This window comes from Erigeron canadensis, chromosome 3 (assembly GCF_010389155.1).
Source record: "Erigeron canadensis isolate Cc75 chromosome 3, C_canadensis_v1, whole genome shotgun sequence".
NCBI classification, from domain to species: domain Eukaryota; kingdom Viridiplantae; phylum Streptophyta; class Magnoliopsida; order Asterales; family Asteraceae; genus Erigeron; species Erigeron canadensis.
In genome coordinates, this window is record NC_057763.1 from 23,187,412 (window position 1) to 23,209,838 (window position 22,427).

General features: G+C 32.4%; 1 protein-coding gene across 2 annotated transcripts; it reads left to right on the forward strand.

Moving 5' to 3' along the window:
* Positions 1–10,944: 10,944 nt before the first annotated feature.
* LOC122592776 lies at positions 10,945–21,477 on the forward strand. 2 transcript variants are annotated; one of them, XM_043765086.1, is made up of 15 exons: positions 10,948–11,363; positions 13,023–13,150; positions 13,822–13,954; positions 14,300–14,456; positions 15,473–15,551; positions 15,726–15,766; positions 16,289–16,405; positions 16,544–16,624; positions 16,744–16,806; positions 16,911–16,962; positions 17,605–17,679; positions 18,727–18,774; positions 19,368–19,403; positions 19,489–19,563; positions 21,199–21,477. In XM_043765086.1, the coding sequence occupies exons 1-15, from the start codon at positions 11,189–11,191 to the stop codon at positions 21,280–21,282; spliced, it is 1,344 nt and encodes a 447-aa protein (XP_043621021.1). In that variant the 5' UTR covers positions 10,948–11,188; the 3' UTR covers positions 21,283–21,477. The 2 variants fall into 2 exon arrangements, with proteins under 2 accessions (XP_043621022.1, XP_043621021.1); XM_043765087.1 differs by lacking the exon at positions 19,368–19,403 and having other exon boundaries at positions 10,945–11,363.
* The last annotated feature ends 950 nt before the right edge of the window (positions 21,478–22,427 follow it).

Below are 22,427 nucleotides of genomic sequence, written 5' to 3' on the forward strand. Positions count from 1 at the left end.
AACCGCAGGTAATTAATATTGAAAACCGTAACTGAACCGTTACACATCGGTTTTTTGTTTTCTGTTTTTTCGAGTTTCGGTTTTTCCGTTTTTGGTTTTTTCGATTTCGGATCCCACGGTTCGGATCGGTTTTTCGGTTTTCCGGTTCATTTCTTACACCCCTACATCTCGTAGTATAAAGTACGTGCAAGGTTTCACTATTATACGGTGAGGTGTCCCCTACCTACTGACTGTAAAAAAAAAAATTTAATTGATCCTAATTCGTTATTTTTTTTAATTTTTTTACAAAGTGAGTTTCGATTCAGACATGTCGAAGACAATTTTAACTAGACCTCCAACCCCCCCCCCTTTAATGAAAAATAACTTTGAGATGAGAACCCCATGGCTCAAACCAAAATCTTGGGTAAACTCACTTCCGAGGCCTACATAATGAATTAGAAATTACCTAACGTTCCTTTAACTTAATATTATCTTAAGTCGATAATTTATTTCATATTGTTAATTAATAAAATGTAAGTTTAGATGATACATATAGTGTCTACGCAATGCGTTAAGAATTCTTCATTGTTGGTGTCGAATTTAATTGTTTTGTCGAATGCAATGCAATAAAATGAAAGTTAACTCGATTTGTCGATATGTTAATTTCATTATTGGTATTTTAGGTTTAAAGGTTTAATTTTATTTTATACATCTATAAATTTCATCTTTTGATGTGATGTATAGAAAAGAATTAATTTTACAAAAATTTATATTTTTTTTTAACAGCAGAACAAAAATTTATATTTTACTTTATAAATTTATTAACTCCACCTTAACTCAATAAGTTATAATATATATATATATATATATATGTTTCCACCCTCTTTCCACAATTTAAATTATTAGTGGAAAATTTTCTTAAAACCCCTATTGTTGCCTTGTTCACCGACAACGGTGGAGAATATGTTGGTCTTGCTCCTTACCTAGCATCTCACGGTATTTCTCATTATACCACACCCCCTCACACACCCGAGCAAAACGGTGTGGCCGAGCGTCGTCACTGTCATATCGTTGAAACGGGACTTGCACTTCTTCATTATGCTCAACTACCAACCCACTTCTGGCCACATGCTTTTCAAACCGCCACCTACTTAATAAATCGGCTACCAAGCCAAGCTCTAAACAACTCAACTCCATTCAACAAATTATTTAATTATGATCCATCCTATTCTAAATTAAAACCTTTTGGTTGTCTTTGCTATCCGTGGCTTAGACCATATTATAACTCGAAACTCCAACCCAGATCAAAAGCTTGTGTTTTCCTTGGTTACTCTACCTCAAAGTCAGCCTATAAATGTCTAGACCCAACTACCAACAAACTCTTCCACTCTAGACATGTACAATTTATTAATCACCTTTTCCCTTTTCACACCAAAACTCCACCCACTGCAGATTCATATAAAGCCTTTCTACATACAAATATGACCCCACCAACTTCCTCTCCAACCCCACCTCCTACTACCCCATACGTACCATCCACCTTTTCCCCACATATCCTACCTTTAAATACTCTCTCTCCATCATCCAATGAGAGGTTAGTTATTGTAAGATAAAAATTAATGTAAAATAAATAAGACATATTATGGACCATTAGATCATGATCAAGTATTAATCAAAAAGTTTAATTAAAAGATTTAATTTAGAAGGCATACGTGACATTTTATGCATTAACAAATTTCCTATTTTCACTCACCGGACATTTTTTGAACGGATGCACTTTTGGGGCACTTTCATTTCATTAGCCATTTAGTAGTACGAGACTTTTATTTTTAATAAATAAGTTTTCTATTCAAAAAATTATGGTGTGTAATTCCTGATTTCCTTCCTTAATTATTTTAGCAGATATTCAAAAAAAAGAAATAACTATTTTAACTATTTTTGATGCACCTCCATCACTTTAACAAATAATAAGATACATAATAACTATATCACCTAACAGTTGTCTAAATTTTGATGTACCATAATTTTTTTGGTTTTACTTTTCAAAAGCATATTAAAATTTTAATTTAAATGTTAAGTTGTAACATACGAACACATTACGGAAATAAAAGTGATGCACAACAAAACTTTGTGATTCATTGATGTACTCTTAAGATAAATTTAATGGATTTAAAATATAGTCATCATTTTATAAACCTTTTCGAGTCTTAAGCATAACATTGATGCACAACAACTTTTGAATTTTTATGAACTTTTAACATAACCTTGATGAAAATTGATGCACCATGATTTTTTTTTAAATAAAACTTTAGCATAATTTTGATGAGAACTGATGCACCGTAACTTTTTTTTTTTCTTCTTATTTTTATTCGTGAGTTATTAACAATAAATACTCCATTGATGCACTTTGATTAGTTTGATGGAAAGTAACTACATAGAAACCAAATAAAAAAAAATTGCACGTAAGTTACAGGACTAAATATAAAAAAATCTACAACGTAATACTCTTAATAAACACATGATGCCCAATATATATGTTTGTAAGTACCGACAAATTAGACACAACAACCGCACATCTTCAATTGGAAAAAAAAAGAGGTTTTTGAAGACAACAAATATAATTACCTATTTGTGGTTTGATAAAATCTAAAAAGCATGAATATCAGCCAATTGTTTAATCATCCATACATGGTAAAAAAAATTAGTCACGTCCATGTAAGTTGTTTGTTGGGGAAAAAAAAGTTAGTCACGTACATTTAGGTTTAGGTTGGAGTGAGAGGAGATAAACTAAAAGTAAAAATGAATAAACACCTATTAAAAGGGGAATGTAAAATACAAAATTATCCCTGAGGCATTAAATTTAATTATTAATTAGAAAAGACACATGTCAAGCTCATAATATGTCTTACTTGTTTTATGTTAATACTTATTTTATTTTACCCCTCCTATATATATATATATATATATATCAACTTTTAAAATGAATACACCATCTATCATCACCACGATGCCACTGCCACCACGACATCCCTGTCACCACAATTGGTGTGTCATAAGGCTAACACATTAAGTTTTAGATATAAACATAAGTGTAAGTAAATTTAAATATTAAGTTCTTAATAATTTAAGTTAAGATGCACATACATAATCTTAAAACCCAAACTATTAATATGGAAGATTTTATTATTATATGGTTATTTCCTACTTTAAATGGAATTAACTTTTAATATTCAAACATTAGAAAATTTATTATCACGAGGGCTTAAATACCCGTGCTACGCACGTCGTGGTTCAAATATATTGTTTGCATGTATTTTGTTTCCGGTTTTTTAAATAGGTAATGAAAGTTGTTTCGTAAAATCATATTATTCATCCTCTTTTAAATAAAAAGAATTAGACTATAATAATAAGTAGAAAACAAATAAAATGTTTCAGGCCGAATAACGTGGTTCGCCTAACAAAGGACCCCAACCGATATTTAGTCTTTTATTATTATAGAAAAACAGCTTTTGTTAACCATTCGAAAATCAAATCCATCAACATATAAACATTTCAACAAACACAAATTGACATATGACTATTTAAAGAGATAATTGTATACATGCATATGCAGATAGAATAACAGTTTTCCTTAAACTGATTATATTGTTCTGGACCTTTACACTATAAGGTTAATAATGATTTAACACACCAAATTCACAAATAGGTACCAACCATTTTTCTACACTCTACTTATTACATTCATATCTTCCAAACTTTGTTTATCAAATGACGAATAGCCGCCTTGAATGATTTTCAGACTCACGTTGTATCTTTATTGTTTGTAATCCACTATTCGGGCCATTAAGCAGATGTTAGGTAACTTATTGTTAATATAGGTAGAAGAATCTGTATACAAAATATATTATTGTATATAATATAGCTCCAGTACAATTACACGTGCAGTGGAATACAGAAAAATGGTATAAAAAATCAGACATAATTCCACCAAGTTTTCGTACATAATCTAAATAAACAACCCATAAACATATATTGAGACCGGATAATTATTCAAGTATTCTTTATCATAGGTTACTTACCAAGTCATCATGTAGGTCTTCACCAAAGACTAAAAAAAACGGTAGATTGATAGGAACCGTTTCATCTCATGTACCGAATTGGTACCCACATAACCCCCAGCAGGGATAATGTCAAGGTAATTCAACCACTTAAATTCAATTCTGCTTCCAAGATTTGAACCCAGGTTGTTCCTAGAAAGTGGCAGCTGGTGGCCAACTCTTCTATGAAGAGCTAGTTTTATGCTAATTAACATTTGGAAACCCATCTTTCTGAATATGAACCACTGAAAAAATATGAATATATTAGAACAATGACATTACACATTAGAAGTAGTAAAAAAGTCTTCCAAATACGCAACTTCAAATATATATATATATATATTGTGATTTAGGGCGAATATCTTCTCAAATATGTTAATAAAAAAGGATTAATATATGATATTATCCATTCTTATACCTCTCTAATTGTAACCTTATTAACTGAAAAAGAAGAGTCATAACAATAATAATAATGCACCTTTCTAATTGATTATGTTCAACTTTAGATAAACATCATCATGAATCACTGCTATTCGTTTATCATTTGCTCCATCGGATTTATTTTCAAGCTTCAATCGATCTAAACCCAAAATAAACACAAACATAAGTACACAATTCCGAAATTACAATCGCAGAGATTCCTTATATGATAATAGTGATCATTCATGTTTTAATTCTTGTACTTCTTAAATACATTGTAACTGACAGAAGACAACAAATTTAATGACGAAAATTTATAAACACATAAATGTTTACCCTTTGCATTCCAAATCCCTCGTAATGTTATCTTCACATATATACATGTAAGAGATTTCGGGCAGATTAATATAGGGTTTTCCTCCCATTGGATATTTAAAATGGGCATTTCTACTTCGAGAGAGCTCTAGCGCGGACCTGGTTAAGACAACGTATGCTAGACCTCTCGCAGTCAAATCGAGACGCGAAGTTTCAAGCAAAATAAAGTTTGCAATAAAAAAATTATAGATAACTATAGGATAATGCTAAATGAAGTCTTTAGGGCTTTATTTAACGTGCATAAAAAGATTGTACATTTTCATATTAAAAGCTTACCCCTAAATTTTATGGTAAGTATACAACTAATTAATGCACCTTAACGAAAGCCCTTAAGGCTTCGTTTAACAAGACCCATACCAATAAAGCATCTATAACTAAACTATATATACTATCATTATTAATTACCCTCATCAATTTATAGATCAATTTGACGTAGTAAAGCAAAAACATAATAAAACAAACAATGCTAATTTCACTAAAAAAATTACTAAGTTTACTAATGTAGAATTATTTCATTAATTACCATCATAATTTTTGATTTTAGAATTGATTGCATTTCATACAACTTTTATATATAATATAAGATGTATTCATGGCAAAGACATATCATTATATAAAAAATTATTTTAATAATCATGTTTATACACTCGTTTTTTAGACAATGAAAATCCGACAACAATTAGCTACTGTCATCCTAAAAGATATATACTTTTAAAAAGGTTGTTTTACCCAACTCTAAAATAAATTGAAAAACATTTAGGCTTGTTTTTTTTAAGCCTACTAAATGATTAAATAGTTTGTTGTGTTAATTTTTGAAGTAAAAAATAAACATTTTTAATTAACTAAATGAATTTTAATTTTTTTTTATTACGTTTAGTAAGTATTAAACAACAAGACCTTATTATTACTTATTGTGATTTCAAAAGATTTCGAGAAATGATATATTCATTTAAAAATAAGTCTAAAAATCTTGTTGACACGTGGATTCCACTGATTATTTTTCTTAGAGGTGTTAGGTTCGCGGAATTTCTAGGAATTGGAATTTCTTTCCTTTCCCATGTTTGGTTGAAAAGTATAATTGAATTGGAATTAGAAACATTCCACCAAATTCTCTAAATCATGGAATGTTAAATTCCTTCAGGATGTCGATGTAATCATAAAACTTTCCATTGGAATTCATAAAAAGCCTACCAAAAAAATCTACCATTTTTTCCATCAGACGTTATTATGTTTGGCTATTATTCATCTTCATCTAAAAACCCTTCTTCCCCATAGCTGCTCTTTTAAGATCTCCTCCAAAAGTTAGATCTACAATTTTCGGTTTCTATCACAAAGGTATTCTCTCTTTTCTTTTTTATCTTCACAAATCTTATTTCATATCCTTTTATCTTATCTTTTTTTTCTAGTGAATATTTATTATTTGTGTTCCTGCATCTTGATTTGGTTTTTTTCCTTTTTTATTATAATGGAATTTCTAAGTTAGGGTTTATTTTTATTATGTGTTATGTTAATACCAACTCTCTCTCTCTCTCTATATATATATATATATATATGTATGTAAACTCAAAACTTTGGCTGTTTCTGAAAAATGTAAAGATATAATTTTTCTTCAGCTGGCTCCATCACTTTCTCCTTTGAAATCCTTTCAAGATTATATATGAATTCACACTTGCTAATATATGGGATTCATAAACTGAGTATAAAAAATGGGCTTTATATCCATTTATATAATAAGGAGCATATGTTTTTTTACCCGGAATTGGAGCAGTGGTATATGAAATAAGTAGTTGGTTTTATATGAAATTTTTACCGACAGGATATGGCTCGGCTTAGTTTAACAGCCCAAAAACGTAAGAAGAGAAGACAAACATTGATTTTATCTTGGTGGAACCAAGTCAATATAGTTATCTGTTAGTTCATTGTATATCTTTACATGTTGCTTATCGAATACCAAATGGATAAACCGTGTATTCGATACACTTTGTCAAAAATAAATCAACATTCAATATTGAATAGATATGTTTATGAGAGTGATACTTTGGCAATAACAAATATTAGGATGAATCGGAGATGTTTCGACAAGTTGTGTGCCATGCTTTTTACATTTGGTGGTATAAAATCAAGTAGAAATATGGGTATAGAAGAGCAGGTTGTAATATTTCTTCATATGATAACTCATAATATTAAGAATCGTACCATGATAACCAACTTTCATTGTTCGGGAGAAACAATTAGTAGAACATTTTCTCGTGTTTGTAATGCGGTTATCAGATTTCATTCACGTTTGCTCAAGAAATCTGAACCTGTTCCCGAGAACTCCACTACCATAGATGGAAATGGTACAAGGTATATATATACATCAAATTAACTATTTATGTTAATAACTTCAAGTATATAATAACTTGCTTATTTTTTTCTTCTTAGAATTGTCTAGGAGCTTTAGATGGAACATAAATAAAATGTTTAGTACCACTCGGGGAGATACCTAGATATAGAACAAGAAAGGGAGATATTGCCACAAACGTGTTAGCCGTGTGTTCACAAGATATGCAATTTATCTGTGTTACTGGGTTGGGAAGGGTCTGCAGCGGATGGTAGAGTGTTATGAGATGCTCTTGATCGATCTAATGGATTAAAAGTTGCAAGACCCGGTTACTATTTGGTATACGCTGGATATACAAATGGAGAGGGTTTTTTAGCCCCGTATAGAGGACAAAGATATCATTTAAATGATTGGCGTGATGGACACCAACCGACTACACCAAAAGAATTCTATAACATGAAACATTCATCAGCGAGAAATGTAATAGAAAGATGTTTTGGTCTTTTGAAGGTAAGGTGGAAATTTTTGTTGGAAGAGGAAGTAAATATTGAAGAACAAAACGATGACTCACATGATAGTTTTGATGAAGCCATGGGAGGTAGCCATACGACACATACTACTACAAGTGTTTAAGTTGAAGAAGTTTCAAGTGTTCCTAGTAAGAAAAGAAAGTGCACATCTCAAACAAGTTTTATGGTTGAAAGTTTCAATGATGCGGTAAAGTTTTTTGGTGAACGCCTCAAAGAATCGTCGGCTGAATTTTGTGAAGGTATAAAACTTGATGTAGAACTAAATAAGAAAACCGCTATGCTAACTTCGACGCTTGAAAAAATAACATCTTTGTCTCAGTTGGAAAGATTTAAGGCAATTTGAAAAATGAAAAGTGATCATGATAATGTGCTTACATTTTGGGATTTAAAAGAAGAAGAAAGGGAGGATTGGGTGCGTTTTGTGATGTCGGAAAGTTATAAGACTGATAAAGGTAATTCTAGCTTATGTTGAAGTGAAAGGTACTTATTTTAAAGCTTTTTTTTACTGTACGTAGATGACTAATTTGCTTCAACTAATTGTAGTTTTAAAAAGTCTTGGTAAGTTTGTATTATGTCTTTTGTTTGAAACAATTCTATGTATGGTTTAATATATTTGGTAATTTGTAATGTGGTTTAATTATATATAAATGGTTTACTACTAGTAAAACAAGCAAGTTAACACATATGGTGAATATATATATATATATATATAATAAATTAAAAATAAAAATCTTACAGATTATTAATAAAGAAAAAAGAATTACAAAAAATCATCAAGGGGTAATTTTGTCATTAGAAATAAATTACATTCCAATTCCTTTGACCCATTTACAAACCAAATAGGATTAGGAATTTGAATTCCATTGAATCTGTCAACCAAACACAAGACATATTTTATAACTTTCAGATTCTAATTCCTTCAAATTTCAATTCCTTTGACAAATTTCAATTCCATCAAAAACATTCTATGAACCAAACTGCCCCTTAGTTTTATCCCTTGATTTTACCATTTGTAATCATTTTATGATTAAGAAGATTTTTAGGCTTTAGTTAGGATTATTAATCATCTTTTCATTTTAAAAAGAAAAATGATATAAATAATATTATAAATTATAAATTATGTTATGGATATAAACAAATCTATACTATATATAAAGAAAATAGTCTTGTTTAAAATTTTAAGTTTTAACATTTATTTTCTCAAAATGTCCTTTTTATCTATTCTATATTTACTTAAAATAACTATAATACTCGTTCTCTCTTCTCAAATCTCAATCAATCATTTTTTTCCTTCTCATCCATAAATCATTTTATTTCCTTTAATTCATTCAAAATCTTTTATCTCAAAAACCGTATATCGATAAATTATAAAAATTATATGGATGTTCTTAAAATTTCATGCTCTTTCATTAGTGAGGTCATTCGATATACTTTTGACGAATTTTTAAATCCGAAAGCAGAGCCCGTCAGATAGATAACCCCATCACCGTCATCGCCATTACATCACCACCCCGCCATGACCTCCATCACCGTCACACCGTGCAGATACCGTTCTCTCGTTATAGATAATATAAATCGTATATAATATTTATGGATATATTAGTTAAGGATATACCCATTTCAAATATTATTAAATTATAGATAATATTATTGATATAAACAAACAAAATAAGATACATTTAGATGGGTTGGCCAGAGATATTTTTTAAATCCACTATGTGGGCCTAGGACGTGAATTTTTCCCAAGATATTTTTCATGAGGAGAAGGTTACAGGACCAGCAAATCGCTAGTTAAAATTATCTCCAAGTCTCCAACCATCTAAACTACTAACTTTTATATAGAAAAAAAAAGGGTTAAATGCAAATTTCGTCCCCGTGGTTATTTAAAAAATGGCCCTTTCATCCCTATGTTAGTTTTTGAGGCTTTGTCATCCCTGTGGTGGGACTTCGTCCCTGTCTCCGTTAACTCGCCCCCACGTGCAAGTCACGTGAGGGGCATTTTCGTCATTTTGACATGCTTATGCTTCCTAGGACCCAAACCCAGTAACCCTTTCTTCTTCATCCACAAAACTTTGAAGATTAATTCATTACAAATAAATCCAAAGAAACACACATCCATTATTCATCCAAATAAAAGATCATACAATCCATGATATGCAACCCAAAATCAGTAACCCCTTTCTCTTCCTTCTTAAAATCCTAACAGACATACATATTCATATATACATCCAAAGAAAATATTAATCAAGTTCAAATCTTTTTATCGACATATTAATTAAATTCAAACTAAGATATTACTAGATCCGGCCATGAAATCGAGTTGGAAGTGGTGGTAGGCCTGGAAGTGGTTGCGATGTGAAGATTCGGTAATTATAAATATGTAAGTTGATAGATATCACTATATCAGTTAATTTTAAGCTCTTTTCCCTGCAATGATATAAATATGCGATGCGATGGGAAGATCCGGCTGTGTTGGTGCTTGACATAAATTCTAACTGGTCATAGATATCATTTAATTTTAAGCTCTTTTCCCTGCAATATTTCATCACTCCGTTTATCTTTATAAAAATTAATTAACAAACCCCAAAATCAAAACATGAATTGTTATTACCACATATTATTATTGTTATATCTATTACTAGATGAATAATAGTTATTAGCACATGATATGTGAGTAATTAAATCTTGTGATGGATCTATGAGTATTTACAAATTGCTAAGGAAAATTTAGGTTAAATTTGTTTATGGAAATTATGGGATGATTCATCCGTTGAAATGGCTGGAAAAGTATTATGAAAGAGATGTGATGAAAGAGTTGAGATAATGTATAGCATATCTTCTTTTGTGATGAGTTTGTTTTATTTGATAAAAGAGTTGTGATGAAAGACGAAATGATTAAATGTTAGTTTTTTTTTGTTTTTGGGTTTGTTTTGTTTGAGAATACGGGGTTTAAGGAACAACATATGTTGAACATGAACAAAGGCTCCAGGTGGTAAAAAGACAAAAATACCCCCTATGTGGTAGAGTTTAACGACAGGGATGAATGGTTTTTAACAGAACTAAGACCACGGGGATGAAAAAAACTCAAAAATTAACAGAGGGATGAAAAGCCGTTTTCCAAAAAACCACAGGGACGAATTTTGCATTTAACCCAAATAAAAAACATGTTAATAGTCAACAGACTCGAGAGATAGAAACGAAAAACGGCGTCAAAGTAAGGTTTTTCCATTTGAAAGGCAGCGTCAAAGTAAGTTTAGTAAATACGTACTAAATACTTACAGAGAGACTCTCAGAAAATATATATACAGTCGGTCGTCGGTGAAGAGGGTAAAGTCGGTGACATATCAATCCGGCCATCCTCCTTTACATCCATCTCCCTATCGACAAGCTTGAAGATCGGTGATCTGATTGATATACTAGTAGAATAAAAATACAAGTTTATTTAAATTTGGATTTATTTTAGAATGGCTGCTGTTTATTCTTCTTCTTCAACAAATGGAATGGTGCCAATAACTAGGGCATTTCTGTCATCTTATTATGACAAATACCCTTTTTCTCCTATTTCCCCTGACGTCACTCGCCTTACTAATGAATTGCAAAATATGGCTAGTCTTCTCGTTGATAACCATCTGCCCCAAGGTCTTCTTTTAGTCTTCTATCTTTATAATATTATAGTCTAATCATTTTTTAAGTTTCTAATGGTAATTGTTTAGTGGATCATTTCTTGTATGAAGTTTTTTAATTACCTATTAATTTTTTATTATTAGTTGGGATTTGCAAATTTAGGATAGTTTTAACTTACATTACTACCATTTTGCTTTAGAACTAATTAACAGCATTTTTCGCCCGATGGAATTCACATCCCTATGTCTCTATAATCCTAGTGTTACGCGATTTAGCTTCACTCATGTTGGCTCATGGGACCAGTTGGTGGGGTACCGATATCGAGGTTGTTATCTTTTTTTTTTTTTTTTTTTTTAGCATGGGAGTGACAGTGTGGTTCTTGGTGAGCTTTGGATTAGCTGAACTTATAATGATATTAGATTTGAAGCGGAACCCTTGTGACAGTTAGTGTTTTAGTGATCGAGGGAAGTTCAACATATTAGCCGTGAAATAAATGATTATGTATTTCTTAGACAATCGGGTGGGAGGTCAGCTGATTATGTATTTCTACTTGCGCTAGTCATGGGGACGGGTTGTTTTATGAATCATGACTTTTTGATATGTAATCAAGGTCGAAAATTTTTTATTAAGTTCATGTCACCCTGAGTTAGAGGCTATTTTCAATCAATTTATGGATGAATAGCTGGTAGCAAACTGTTTTTTTTTTTTTTTTTTTAAATAAAAATAAGAGGTTATGTTGTGTCTGGATGATGATGAATACCTGAATTTGAGTAGTCTATGGCTTAAGTGACTGGTACGCTGATATGGATACAATGTATTTATGTGTACTTGGAGGAAAGCTTTGAAAAAATTATGGAGAATTTCATTCCATCTTGATTGAAGTAGTAGTTATGCTTTATGAGTATTGTACTACAGGAGGCATAGTGAACATATATGGCAGCTAGTAGCAATCTATGTCATTGTAGTTATGACATGCTTCCCATGTGCATTTCCAATCGCATGTGCATCTTTTGAATTAAGGTCGTTACTACTTCTATTAATGTTGTGCCCTTGCATCATTACTTTCTAAATATTGCCCTGTTAAATAGTAAAACAAACACTTCAGGTGATCGATATCCTTTTAATTTATCAAGCTCACTTTTCGACAATATTCGTTCCATCATTATGTAGGTTTAAGATCGTCAGAGAATTATCATGATATAAATATAACTCATGGAATGTATACTTAGATTCTCCCGACCACCCTTACATGGACCTATAACTACCCTCATTGAATATTATATGACTTTGCACTTTGATAGTTGAACAACTTTGTAGGCCTGAGAATAGGCAAACTGACTAGAGGCTATCCACATGCGACATTCATGTCTAGGCATAGATTTATACGTATTTACACATCTACCCACATTGCACACATAAATCTACACTAATGAAAAATATCACTTAATAGACACCTTGATCATTTTATTACACTGATTGACAATGTGACTAGCATTCTTCAAAGTGTGTTGATTATCATAGTCTAAGATTCGACTTCATGAGCCTTGGCTCCTTTTCCATGCTTGGTCCTCACTTAGCTATGTCTACGATCAAAATGGATTGTCTGATTGTAAATATTTGCAGGTGGTAGACTTACCTTTTTAATTGACGGACTTATAAAGTTATATTTTTCAGGGGTAGGATTATTAATACAAGAAGCAGAATCTGACCCACCACACAAAATGGATGAGAACATGTGGAAGAACCGGGAGCACATTGAAGAAATTATTTTTTTGCTTGAAAGTTCGCATTGGCCAAAATCTGTGAGATGCCATATATCATCCTTTAGCTTTTGGGATAAGTTATTTTGCATTCTTAGTATCCTTTAGCAAAGGTGGCAATTCCAACCCATTTACTTACTAATGGGTCTCTTTATTTTGTGAAACCGGTAAAGTTAAAAATTATAGCTAACAGGAGAACTGGTCAAAAATCTTGCAAAATGTATTCTTTTAGTATTATTGGAGGATTGGCAACTTTGTAATCAATATTGTAGACTCTAGTTCATGAAAGTTAATAAAATTTGGAGGAAGTATTTTAGGCAGCCCAATCTGACCTCCCTTTGACCCATTAACCAACTTGTTCTTTCTGCCCCAACAATTTCTCTAAGACTAAGGACCAGACGATACTGGGATCGGAACTCATTTCCTCTCTAATATTTAGCTAGGTGAAATCTTTTCTGCTTTAAGTAGGTTTTGGGGTGCAGTTGGCTGTTCATATTGACCTCTATTCCTATAACGCTATTTCATTATGCTTTTGTTTGAGTTTGATACAGAATGAAAGTGTATATGTGATATATAGCTATGCAACTATACAAGGATGTATATTTTAGCTGTCAAAGCTTATCACTTCTTGTCTTTCAGAATGTGATTGCTAGCATCGTACAGTTTATACTTGAAAAAGATAAATGAACGCTGTTCTTGTTTACTGTTGGCAGCTTCAACAGCAGTCCACTCCAGAAGACGTTGAACTTGCTCAAGTTCTTAAACAACTGAAAGATAAGTTTGAAGTCGCCTCAAAGGTGGTGGAGTCCTTCCAATCTAAAAACTCTAATAATATCTTCACTACAGGTGCATATACTGTACATTTGGCCGCTATATATATACACTATTCCAGAGAGTTCCCACCCGTTTACCGTTTCTTTTTTTGTGTTGTACATTGGTTACACTATATATATACATACTATAAATATAATATTTTTAGTACAGTGTTAGTTTAAGTACACTAATTTGACAACCCACTTGCCATTGGCTCCTAATTGCATTGCATTGTGCATTTAGAGTACATGCACTGCCATTTAAGTTTATACAAACCTATCTACTTATTGATCAGTGATTCTATGACTCAGACATGTTATCTGATTATTATAATTTATTTTTATAATTATGATGGTGATGATGTCAATGCATATATAGTTATGACATACATGCCACAAGATTTCCGAGGCACATTAATAAGACAACAAAGAGAGCGGTCAGAGAGAAATAAGCAAGCTGAAGTTGATGCCCTGATAAATTCTGGTGGAACCATACGTGACCGATATGCCCTTCTTTGGAAGCAACAAATGGAAAGGTAGAATACCCTGTTCCTGGTGGTGGCTATATATGTAAGTGGGATAGTGGGTAACTATGGGAAATTTTGGGACATGGGTGTAATTGGGTTATATTGAACTGAAAGACTTATTGTCCAAAATGTTTAGAACTTTCTATGGCGGACATTGATATAGAAATGACTTTATAAGCCATCAAATATGTATATTCTTTCATTTGTACTAACTCCAGCCAACTGTATGTGTGAATAATGTAACATGACAGGTTCCTCTAAGTTATATTCAAGTAATAATTATAACAAAACACGGGTTACACTCTTCCACATCACTTCTACTTCAAGAAAGATGCTTTTGAATGAATGGTACAAGGGTATTTTACATTAGAAGTATTTAATTCAGTTATATAAAGCTAAGGGGATGGTGTCATTTACAATTTTCCGGTTTCATTTCGCTGATATTTGGTCAGAGTTTGTATAAATATCAGATACATACTTCAGTAGTCTATCAAGTTCTATACATATATTGGTGGCCTTAATGAAAAATTTTAATACTGGGGTGGCTGCCACATACATTGATTACAAAAAGCTTTATAAATATATTAATATCTATCTTTTGGGGGAAAACATACTAACTGCAAAGCATTATTTAAGTGCGTAGTGCAAGTGCAAAATGTTCACAGTATATATACATTCTAGCCTTATAGTAACATTTATTGATCCTGCTTACTGTTAGCATCATGGATCATATTGCCTTCTTTGCATAACACAATAACAAGTTTATGCATTAAAAATGTAGATTACAACCCAGATACCCTTTTTTAAGCTAATTTTCTTCATATTGATATTACCCACCAAATAAAATATAAAGTTGAGTGGACTCCCTCGTGATTACATTGCTCGAATCTGTCACTCTTCACCATTATCCCTTGTTATTGATTGCCACCCCAAGGGTGTATACTGTCTTTCGTAACTTCTTAGAAGGCCAAATATGTTTATGTTTTTTACAATTGCCTCTTCACTGACAAAAATTACGTGGCCAGGAGAAGGCAGTTATCCCAGCTTGGTTCTGCAACAGGTGTTTACAAGACTCTTGTGAAGTATTTAGTAGGAGTTCCACAGGTATAGCCTTCGTTATTTTTTCAGTAATTGAGGGTATATAGTTGCATATATTTTTTGTGCTCTTTAATTGTAATTATGCATTTGCTTTAAACTTTTCTTGGTTCTTTTTAAGGTTCTTCAGCATGGATACTTCCATAAGTTTCATATATGATCTACTCTTTTTTCTTGTGGCAGGTTCTTCTTGATTTTATTCGACAGCTAAATGATGATCACGGGTATTATATAGTTTTATCATTGTCACAAGAGCATTAACCATTCAAATTTGACTTAACTGTGTTTACTTTAGAGGTAGCAAAAGAGCTGGATATGCGGTTGGTCAAAATAACTCATGTTGGGCTGTTGGCTTGAGTTGTACTATCAACACCATTTGTCCATAATTGTGAATCTTTATCTAGTTAATGTATTAATTAATGACTAATACCATATTTTCTTGTAATTATATTGTTATGTTTGAATATGGTTAACCAAGGTCGAAATGAGTTTCTGTATGGGTAACTTTCAACCCATTTGCCATGTTTCACTTTTAAGTTTTACCCATTTAAAACCGTTAATAGTAAAAGTTATAACCTAGGTCAATGCATTAGAGATTGATGAATAATTATATAACCCAAGTCAACCTGTTGGATACCAAGTGGGTTTACATTGCCCCCTTAGGTTTTGTTACTTGTCTCATCTGAGAGGATGAAAAAGTATCCAATTTTTTTCCAGGCTAAGCTGGATTTTCTTGTAATGTTTAGGCCCATGGAGGAACAGCGGCAGCGTTATGGACCACCTCTGTATGCCCTGACAAAAATGGTGATCAACATTCGCCTTTTCCTTTCTCTGTCTTGGTTGCGCTTGGATGATATTAAACTGTGGGTGTTGAAGTTCTTTTTTTACTGTTCATTTTTTATTTTTCTTTTTTTCTGCTAGCAGTGCTATTTATTTCAGACATGCCATTAGTTTAGGCTTATCTTTTTTTTGGCTGCTTTTGGCAAATTTCTACTAAGCAGGCAGAAAAATCAAATATCGATCTTGGAAGAAGCAGTTCAAGTCTATGTTTCTGAATTAGAAAGATTTCTGAACTTTATCGGGTACTCTTCCTTTTAGTATGTTAGAAAACACGAAGGAACTAAATTCTCTCTTTTTACTTTCCAATTTGCATGCAAATTAGTGCATTGATATTTACTCACTATTGGGATATTTTTGTCAGTGAGGTGTTCGCAAATTCTCCATTCTTTGTTACAGCAGAGGAAGCTGGTGCAATAGAAGGAGTGTAAGTACCCAACTTTTTCTCTAATCTTCTTCAATACGGATGGTGAAATGGAGATGCAAAAAGCCGAAGTGTGATTTTAATGCTAGTCAATATGATTTTTGCAGAAAGAACGATGGCTATAGTGAAACAACTGTTGCTGCAGGGAAAAGTCATGAGGTATGTTTACCCAATGTGCAGCGTTATCGCTTACTTGCTTTTTTGATCTACAAACCACTAACTAATGAACATATCGAGTATGATGGGAAGTATGACCCATCTACTTTAGAAATGGGTTGATCTTGATTATGCCTTATCTATTATTGGTCGCAACTATGTATATGTTAATGCATAGAACCTACTAGGTCAAATGTTGAATTATCTATGGATTTTTACTGTTTGTGCATGATATTTGTTATTTTTCAAGTTTACAAAAACACACAGAGAGGCTAGACAAGGTTTGGGTGGCATAACTAATAAGTAAAAACTGAATGTAGGGCCACTGTAAATACCTCCAATTGGAGATATAATTCTAATAAATAAGTATCATGATCTTCAGTAATATTACTAGTACTGTTATTGTTGTTACTGTTGTTATCATTGCTATTATTACTGTATGTTTATTATCATCTTTTTAGGCACGAAACCATATATGTATGATCCTGTCACAAATTCACCATCAGTTATATAATACAATTCCTGTACTTAATAAATGATTGTGTGCATTTTCTTGTGGCTGTATACACATTCCATTTTTGGGTATGCTTGTGCCTGCTTACTGTCATAAAACCTAGTAACTTATATTGTATGCTGTCCCTATAGGTTTCACTGAAAGTGGAGTCTGTAAACTCATACATTGCATGGGATTTCTCCATATTGCAAGGGAAAATAAGCACGGTACTTATGTTTTCCCTTATAATTATATTAGTACTGGAGAGAATTTGCAATTGTAGCTGCTTCTTAGTAAAGAAACTCTTCACATCTTACTATATAAAGCATCTTTCTTCAATGGGTGTCATTTTAGTACTGCATTAGTTCTTCATATACAATTCCTTCACTTTCTTGGTTTCAAATAACCCCTTATTTGTTTAATTTTTTGAGTATTGATTTATACTTGAGTTTTTTCGTTGTTCTAGAAACAATCCTTGTACTTTTGCTTTTTTCTTAATGGCTGCTGAACTTTTTTTATAAACTGCAGAATATTCCCTGTTTTTGTTTGAAAATTGTCGAATGATCTTTGAACTTTCTTAAAATTTTTCTGTTTTCCTTGGAGTAGAATTTGATTCTGTAATTGTAAAGACATCTTAGAACAATCCTTGACTTCTTGCGGAAGTTATCAAATAGCTCAAGTTGTTTGCAACGTCACACTTAGCAAGAAATCCTTTAAAAAACTGATGGGTTTCTGAGTTTTCTGGAACAAAAAATTGAAGGATAGAGAGCGCATAGATGACAGCTATCTAAGAAGGTGTTTGCGATCACGTTTTAAACTTCTAATTAGATTATCTGATTATTGCGTTTGCGTTACGCCCATAATTATAAAAAGTGTTTGGCAGAAGAAGTGATTATTTATTTTTTCTAGAATTAAAACTCAGTTTTGAAAAAGCAGGTTGGAACATGCTCTTTCAAAACACCGTTATAAAAATGCAAAATGTGTTTTGAAAATACAATCCCAAACAACCCCTAAGTCAATGGATATAGCAAAGTCCCTCTATTTTTCTATAAAATTATTCTAATTAATATTTAGCGTCAATATTTGGCATGTAGATTTCTCATATTAGATGCAACTATGTCTCTCTCTCTCTCTCTATGTATGTATGTATATATATCACACTTAATATTGTGAGAACAATCGAACATGTCTTCAATCATACGGTTTGAGAGTTTTATACCTATAGGTAGTTGTTGTATAACGGATAGTTAACTATATTATCTATCCTGTCACAGGACATTGGGTTTAGTGTGGAGCACACAGATTCAAATGGACAGAAGACGGTAAGTTAAATCAGGGAAGCTATATACTTCTTGAGATGAATGTTGACACTTGTTGGGTTTTTTTTTTAATTAGGAGACTATATTTCTAAAGGTGTAGAATTCAAATTATTTGCTTATGAATGGGTCTATTTAAGGGATGTTTTATCTCTAATGGGTCAAATCATTGAAATTATTAAAACAAGCTTAAAGGGAGTTTGCTCGGATGGGTCTAAGTTATTGCAAGGTGGACTTTTTTTGTATAAAACCGCGTAAATCATTTTGTTCGTGAATCTAGGCTATTCCTGAAATAAATATAGTGTTTGTGCCTTTGTGGCAATTTTGTAAACTAGTTATCTCTTTAGAGTACAATAGTATTTGAACATAATGTATCAGATTAACCCAACCAATCCTATTTGTTCTGACCATTACTCAACCCACCTATTTTGCCCACGTTTACTCGTCCCACTCACAAGTACTTTTTAAAATATAATTCTCTGACCCGTCTCCCAACCCTGTTTCATGAAATATTCTATGTTCTGGTTTTCTGGGAAGGGGAGGATGATGCTATTTTTCTACTAATGGTTGGGTTTTCTGTTTTTATTGTTTTGATATAGCTTATCTTGCCCTACCACCGATACGAGTCAGACCAAGTAAGTAGTGTATCTTTGCAGGTGTTATATAGTCATTCGAAGTTTCGAACTCACCTTAAACTCACTGTGGGATATACTTATGCAGGGCAATTTCTGTACTATCATGGCTGGTAACTACCGACTCGTATGGGACAATTCGTATTCAACATTCTTCAAAAAGGTTAGTTCGAATGGTTATTAAGTTTGTGCCACTTATAATGTACCCAAATTTACTGGAAGGTTGTTTTTTTACCCTGGGAAGCTAAATTGTATCGTTTCGTATTACAAATATAACAACTTACTAGGAACCACTAGGCTTCCTCCAAGGTGTAAAAACCATGATGATTTGCATCTAACCTGTACCCCAATCTGCCAATCATCTAAAGGTATCCAAAACACAAGTCAACATACTAATATGGTGATTCTGAGTACATTCTAACATTCATAAAACCAACAAAAAAGTTCAGATTTCTGTCATTTTTTATACCTCAACTTCTTATGTATAGAATTTGCTTGAATGCTTGTAAAGTGAAGATAAAATTAGTAAAGAAACAGAACCAATATCTGAACTTTTGCCTGATCAAAAACATTTGGGTCTACACTCAGTGGAAGTTAAGGAAATCCTATATTCTTCATTTGATTTTTAATTATGGATGAGACTGGCATTAGATCTGCTATTGAATACGTGGTCTGATAAGATGCATCTCCCCGCTAAATTTTACCAGCTTAATTATATATATTCAGGTCATCAGTAAAAAGAACAAAGATGGACTATCTTTTCGTTCTTGTTTTGTGTTTATCAATTCCACCACTCGTAACACTTGGTTCAATAGAAACTTAATTTACAGTGACTTGTATATGGCTTATTAAATTATGGCTTCTATAAAGTATCGTTCAGATATTACCTATACTGTTTGAATTTTACCTCAAAGAAGCTATACGATGGTCACTTGAAGAGAATCATGAAAAACAATGCTCCTTTTATATTATTTTATAAGCACAAGGCTTAAAATAGAAATGGATAAAATAATAGGCTGCCATTTGCTACCATTTACACTATTTTTCAAAAAGATGGTATATGTAAGGAGTAAGCTGCGGAAGTGAAAAGAGTCTTACTTTTTGAGTAGATGCTGGTAGACTTTTGGCTTGAGGGGAAGTTAGATTTGTGTTGGAACGGGTTATTGCGAATTGAGTATCTAAGGTTTGGATAAGTAAATTGCGCTTCTGGTTATCTGAAAGACTGAGTCTTGTATAATCACTTACTCACCAATTACTGCTGCAATCAAATTGATCATGTAGGGTGATAAAATGGAAATACTCATTATCCTGGTCTATCTTCAGGGGCTTTACTTGCATTTTCATACAAAAGACACATGCTTTCATGATTTTCCTGTTCTGGATATAAATGGAACATTTTGAACACTCCAACCAGTATAAATACATTCAAATGAAGGATTCCAAATAGAAAAACTTTAATTATTTTGAGTTATTTGGAAGTGAAATTTATAGGGTTCCATGAAAGGTTAGGGGCATTTGAGCAGTTTGGTAAAGCTGAACTTTACGACTGCTTGTTTTATTTTTGACCTTTAAAATGCAAATCCAAACGTCCCTTAACTACCGGTGTTTTCATGTAGTTTCCTAATTAAACTTATAATTGATACTATGCAGCAGACTTAAAAGATTTTTGTAAGGATGTGTGAATCGTTTATGAATTTATCCATTATTGATATGCCCTGTTAAACAATGCATGCATGTGGTTTGTTATCCTTTCTTTGGAAATGTTAGGATAGTAATCTTTTTTAATTATTTGGACCAGGCTTTGCGATACAAGGTGGATTGTATACCACCCGTTGTGGAACCGGTAACCTCTACAGCGGCTGAAGCAGATGAAAGGGGGTAGTATGTTTTGTAATTGTGACATAACATCATTTTCCGTACACATTGTGTCCCTAGAAGTATACAAACCAAGTGTTTAATGCACTGGCGAGATATGTAGAGAGCCTTAACATTTGAAACAGGTGATTGTAAAGTTATGACGTTTTGTTAACCTATATGGTGAGTTGATTTCTTCTGTGAAAGTGTAATTTTTATGGCATATCCTCTTTCTTTTTCTCTTTCTTAAAATGGACAGGGCCCTTTTAGGAATGTATCCGGGGCTACATATGCTTGTAGAGAGATCTGGACAATACTATTAATAGAAAACTCTCTTTCTGCATACTTTTGTTCGGTTGGGAACGTGGGCTTAATGCAATCGATTGGATTTTTTTTCTCAAGTTAGTTTGGATTCAGACATGCTGGAGGCAATTTTAACCAATGATTTTTTGGACCTCTAACCCCCTCCTTATGGAAAATATCTTGAGATGAGAAACCCAAGACTCGAACCTGAGACCTTGGGAAAAACTCACATCTTGGACCCACATAGTGGATTTATAAAATACCCTGGCCAACCCACCTAATCGATTGAATTGATATTGTGAAATGACACCTAGGGGTAAACTACGTATTATACCATATGATTAAATTGATTGGCATTTAAAGATCCTCGGAAGAAATCAACCTCTCCGAGACTCCAATGATGTGGTTCTACTAGAGTTGGTTTTAAATCGTGTAGCTGTTGCATTATGAATCAAGAGGATGTCCTTGGCAAAGATTATCTGTTTGGGCATATTTTAAGAGGACGGGTTGAAAAATTACCTAAATGGTCTAATTTTGGGGGTATATCTTACTTTAGACATTTATAAATATCAATGTATTCTTACTACCTAACATTTTTAGTAAGAAAACAAAACACTCGATCCAAATCATGCCAAATGTCATCATCTTTCCAATATAATCCTTGTTTCCTGTTTTCTTGTATATCTTGATTTTTCAAATGAATTATACAGGAACAAATGATCCCTATAAAGTGAATATCTAATTGTAGTAAAAACTTGCTATTTCCTTCTCATATTTTTTTCTTCTTTTCCAGCATGTTAATTTTCATTTTTTGTATCCATTGTTTCTGCCATTACATTTTGACATTATTTGAAGATTGAAGTTGTGATA

Excerpts from the sequence above, each read along its gene's own strand:
- LOC122592776 (XM_043765086.1), top strand. The coding sequence starts at position 11,189 with ATGGCTGCTGTTTATTCTTCTTCTTCAACAAATGGAATGGTGCCAATA. Across the intron at positions 16,406-16,543 it reads CGCTTGGATGATATTAAACT|GCAGAAAAATCAAATATCGA; the intron begins GTGGGTGTTGAA and ends TCTACTAAGCAG. Across the intron at positions 16,807-16,910 it reads GCTGGTGCAATAGAAGGAGT|AAAGAACGATGGCTATAGTG; the intron begins GTAAGTACCCAA and ends TGATTTTTGCAG.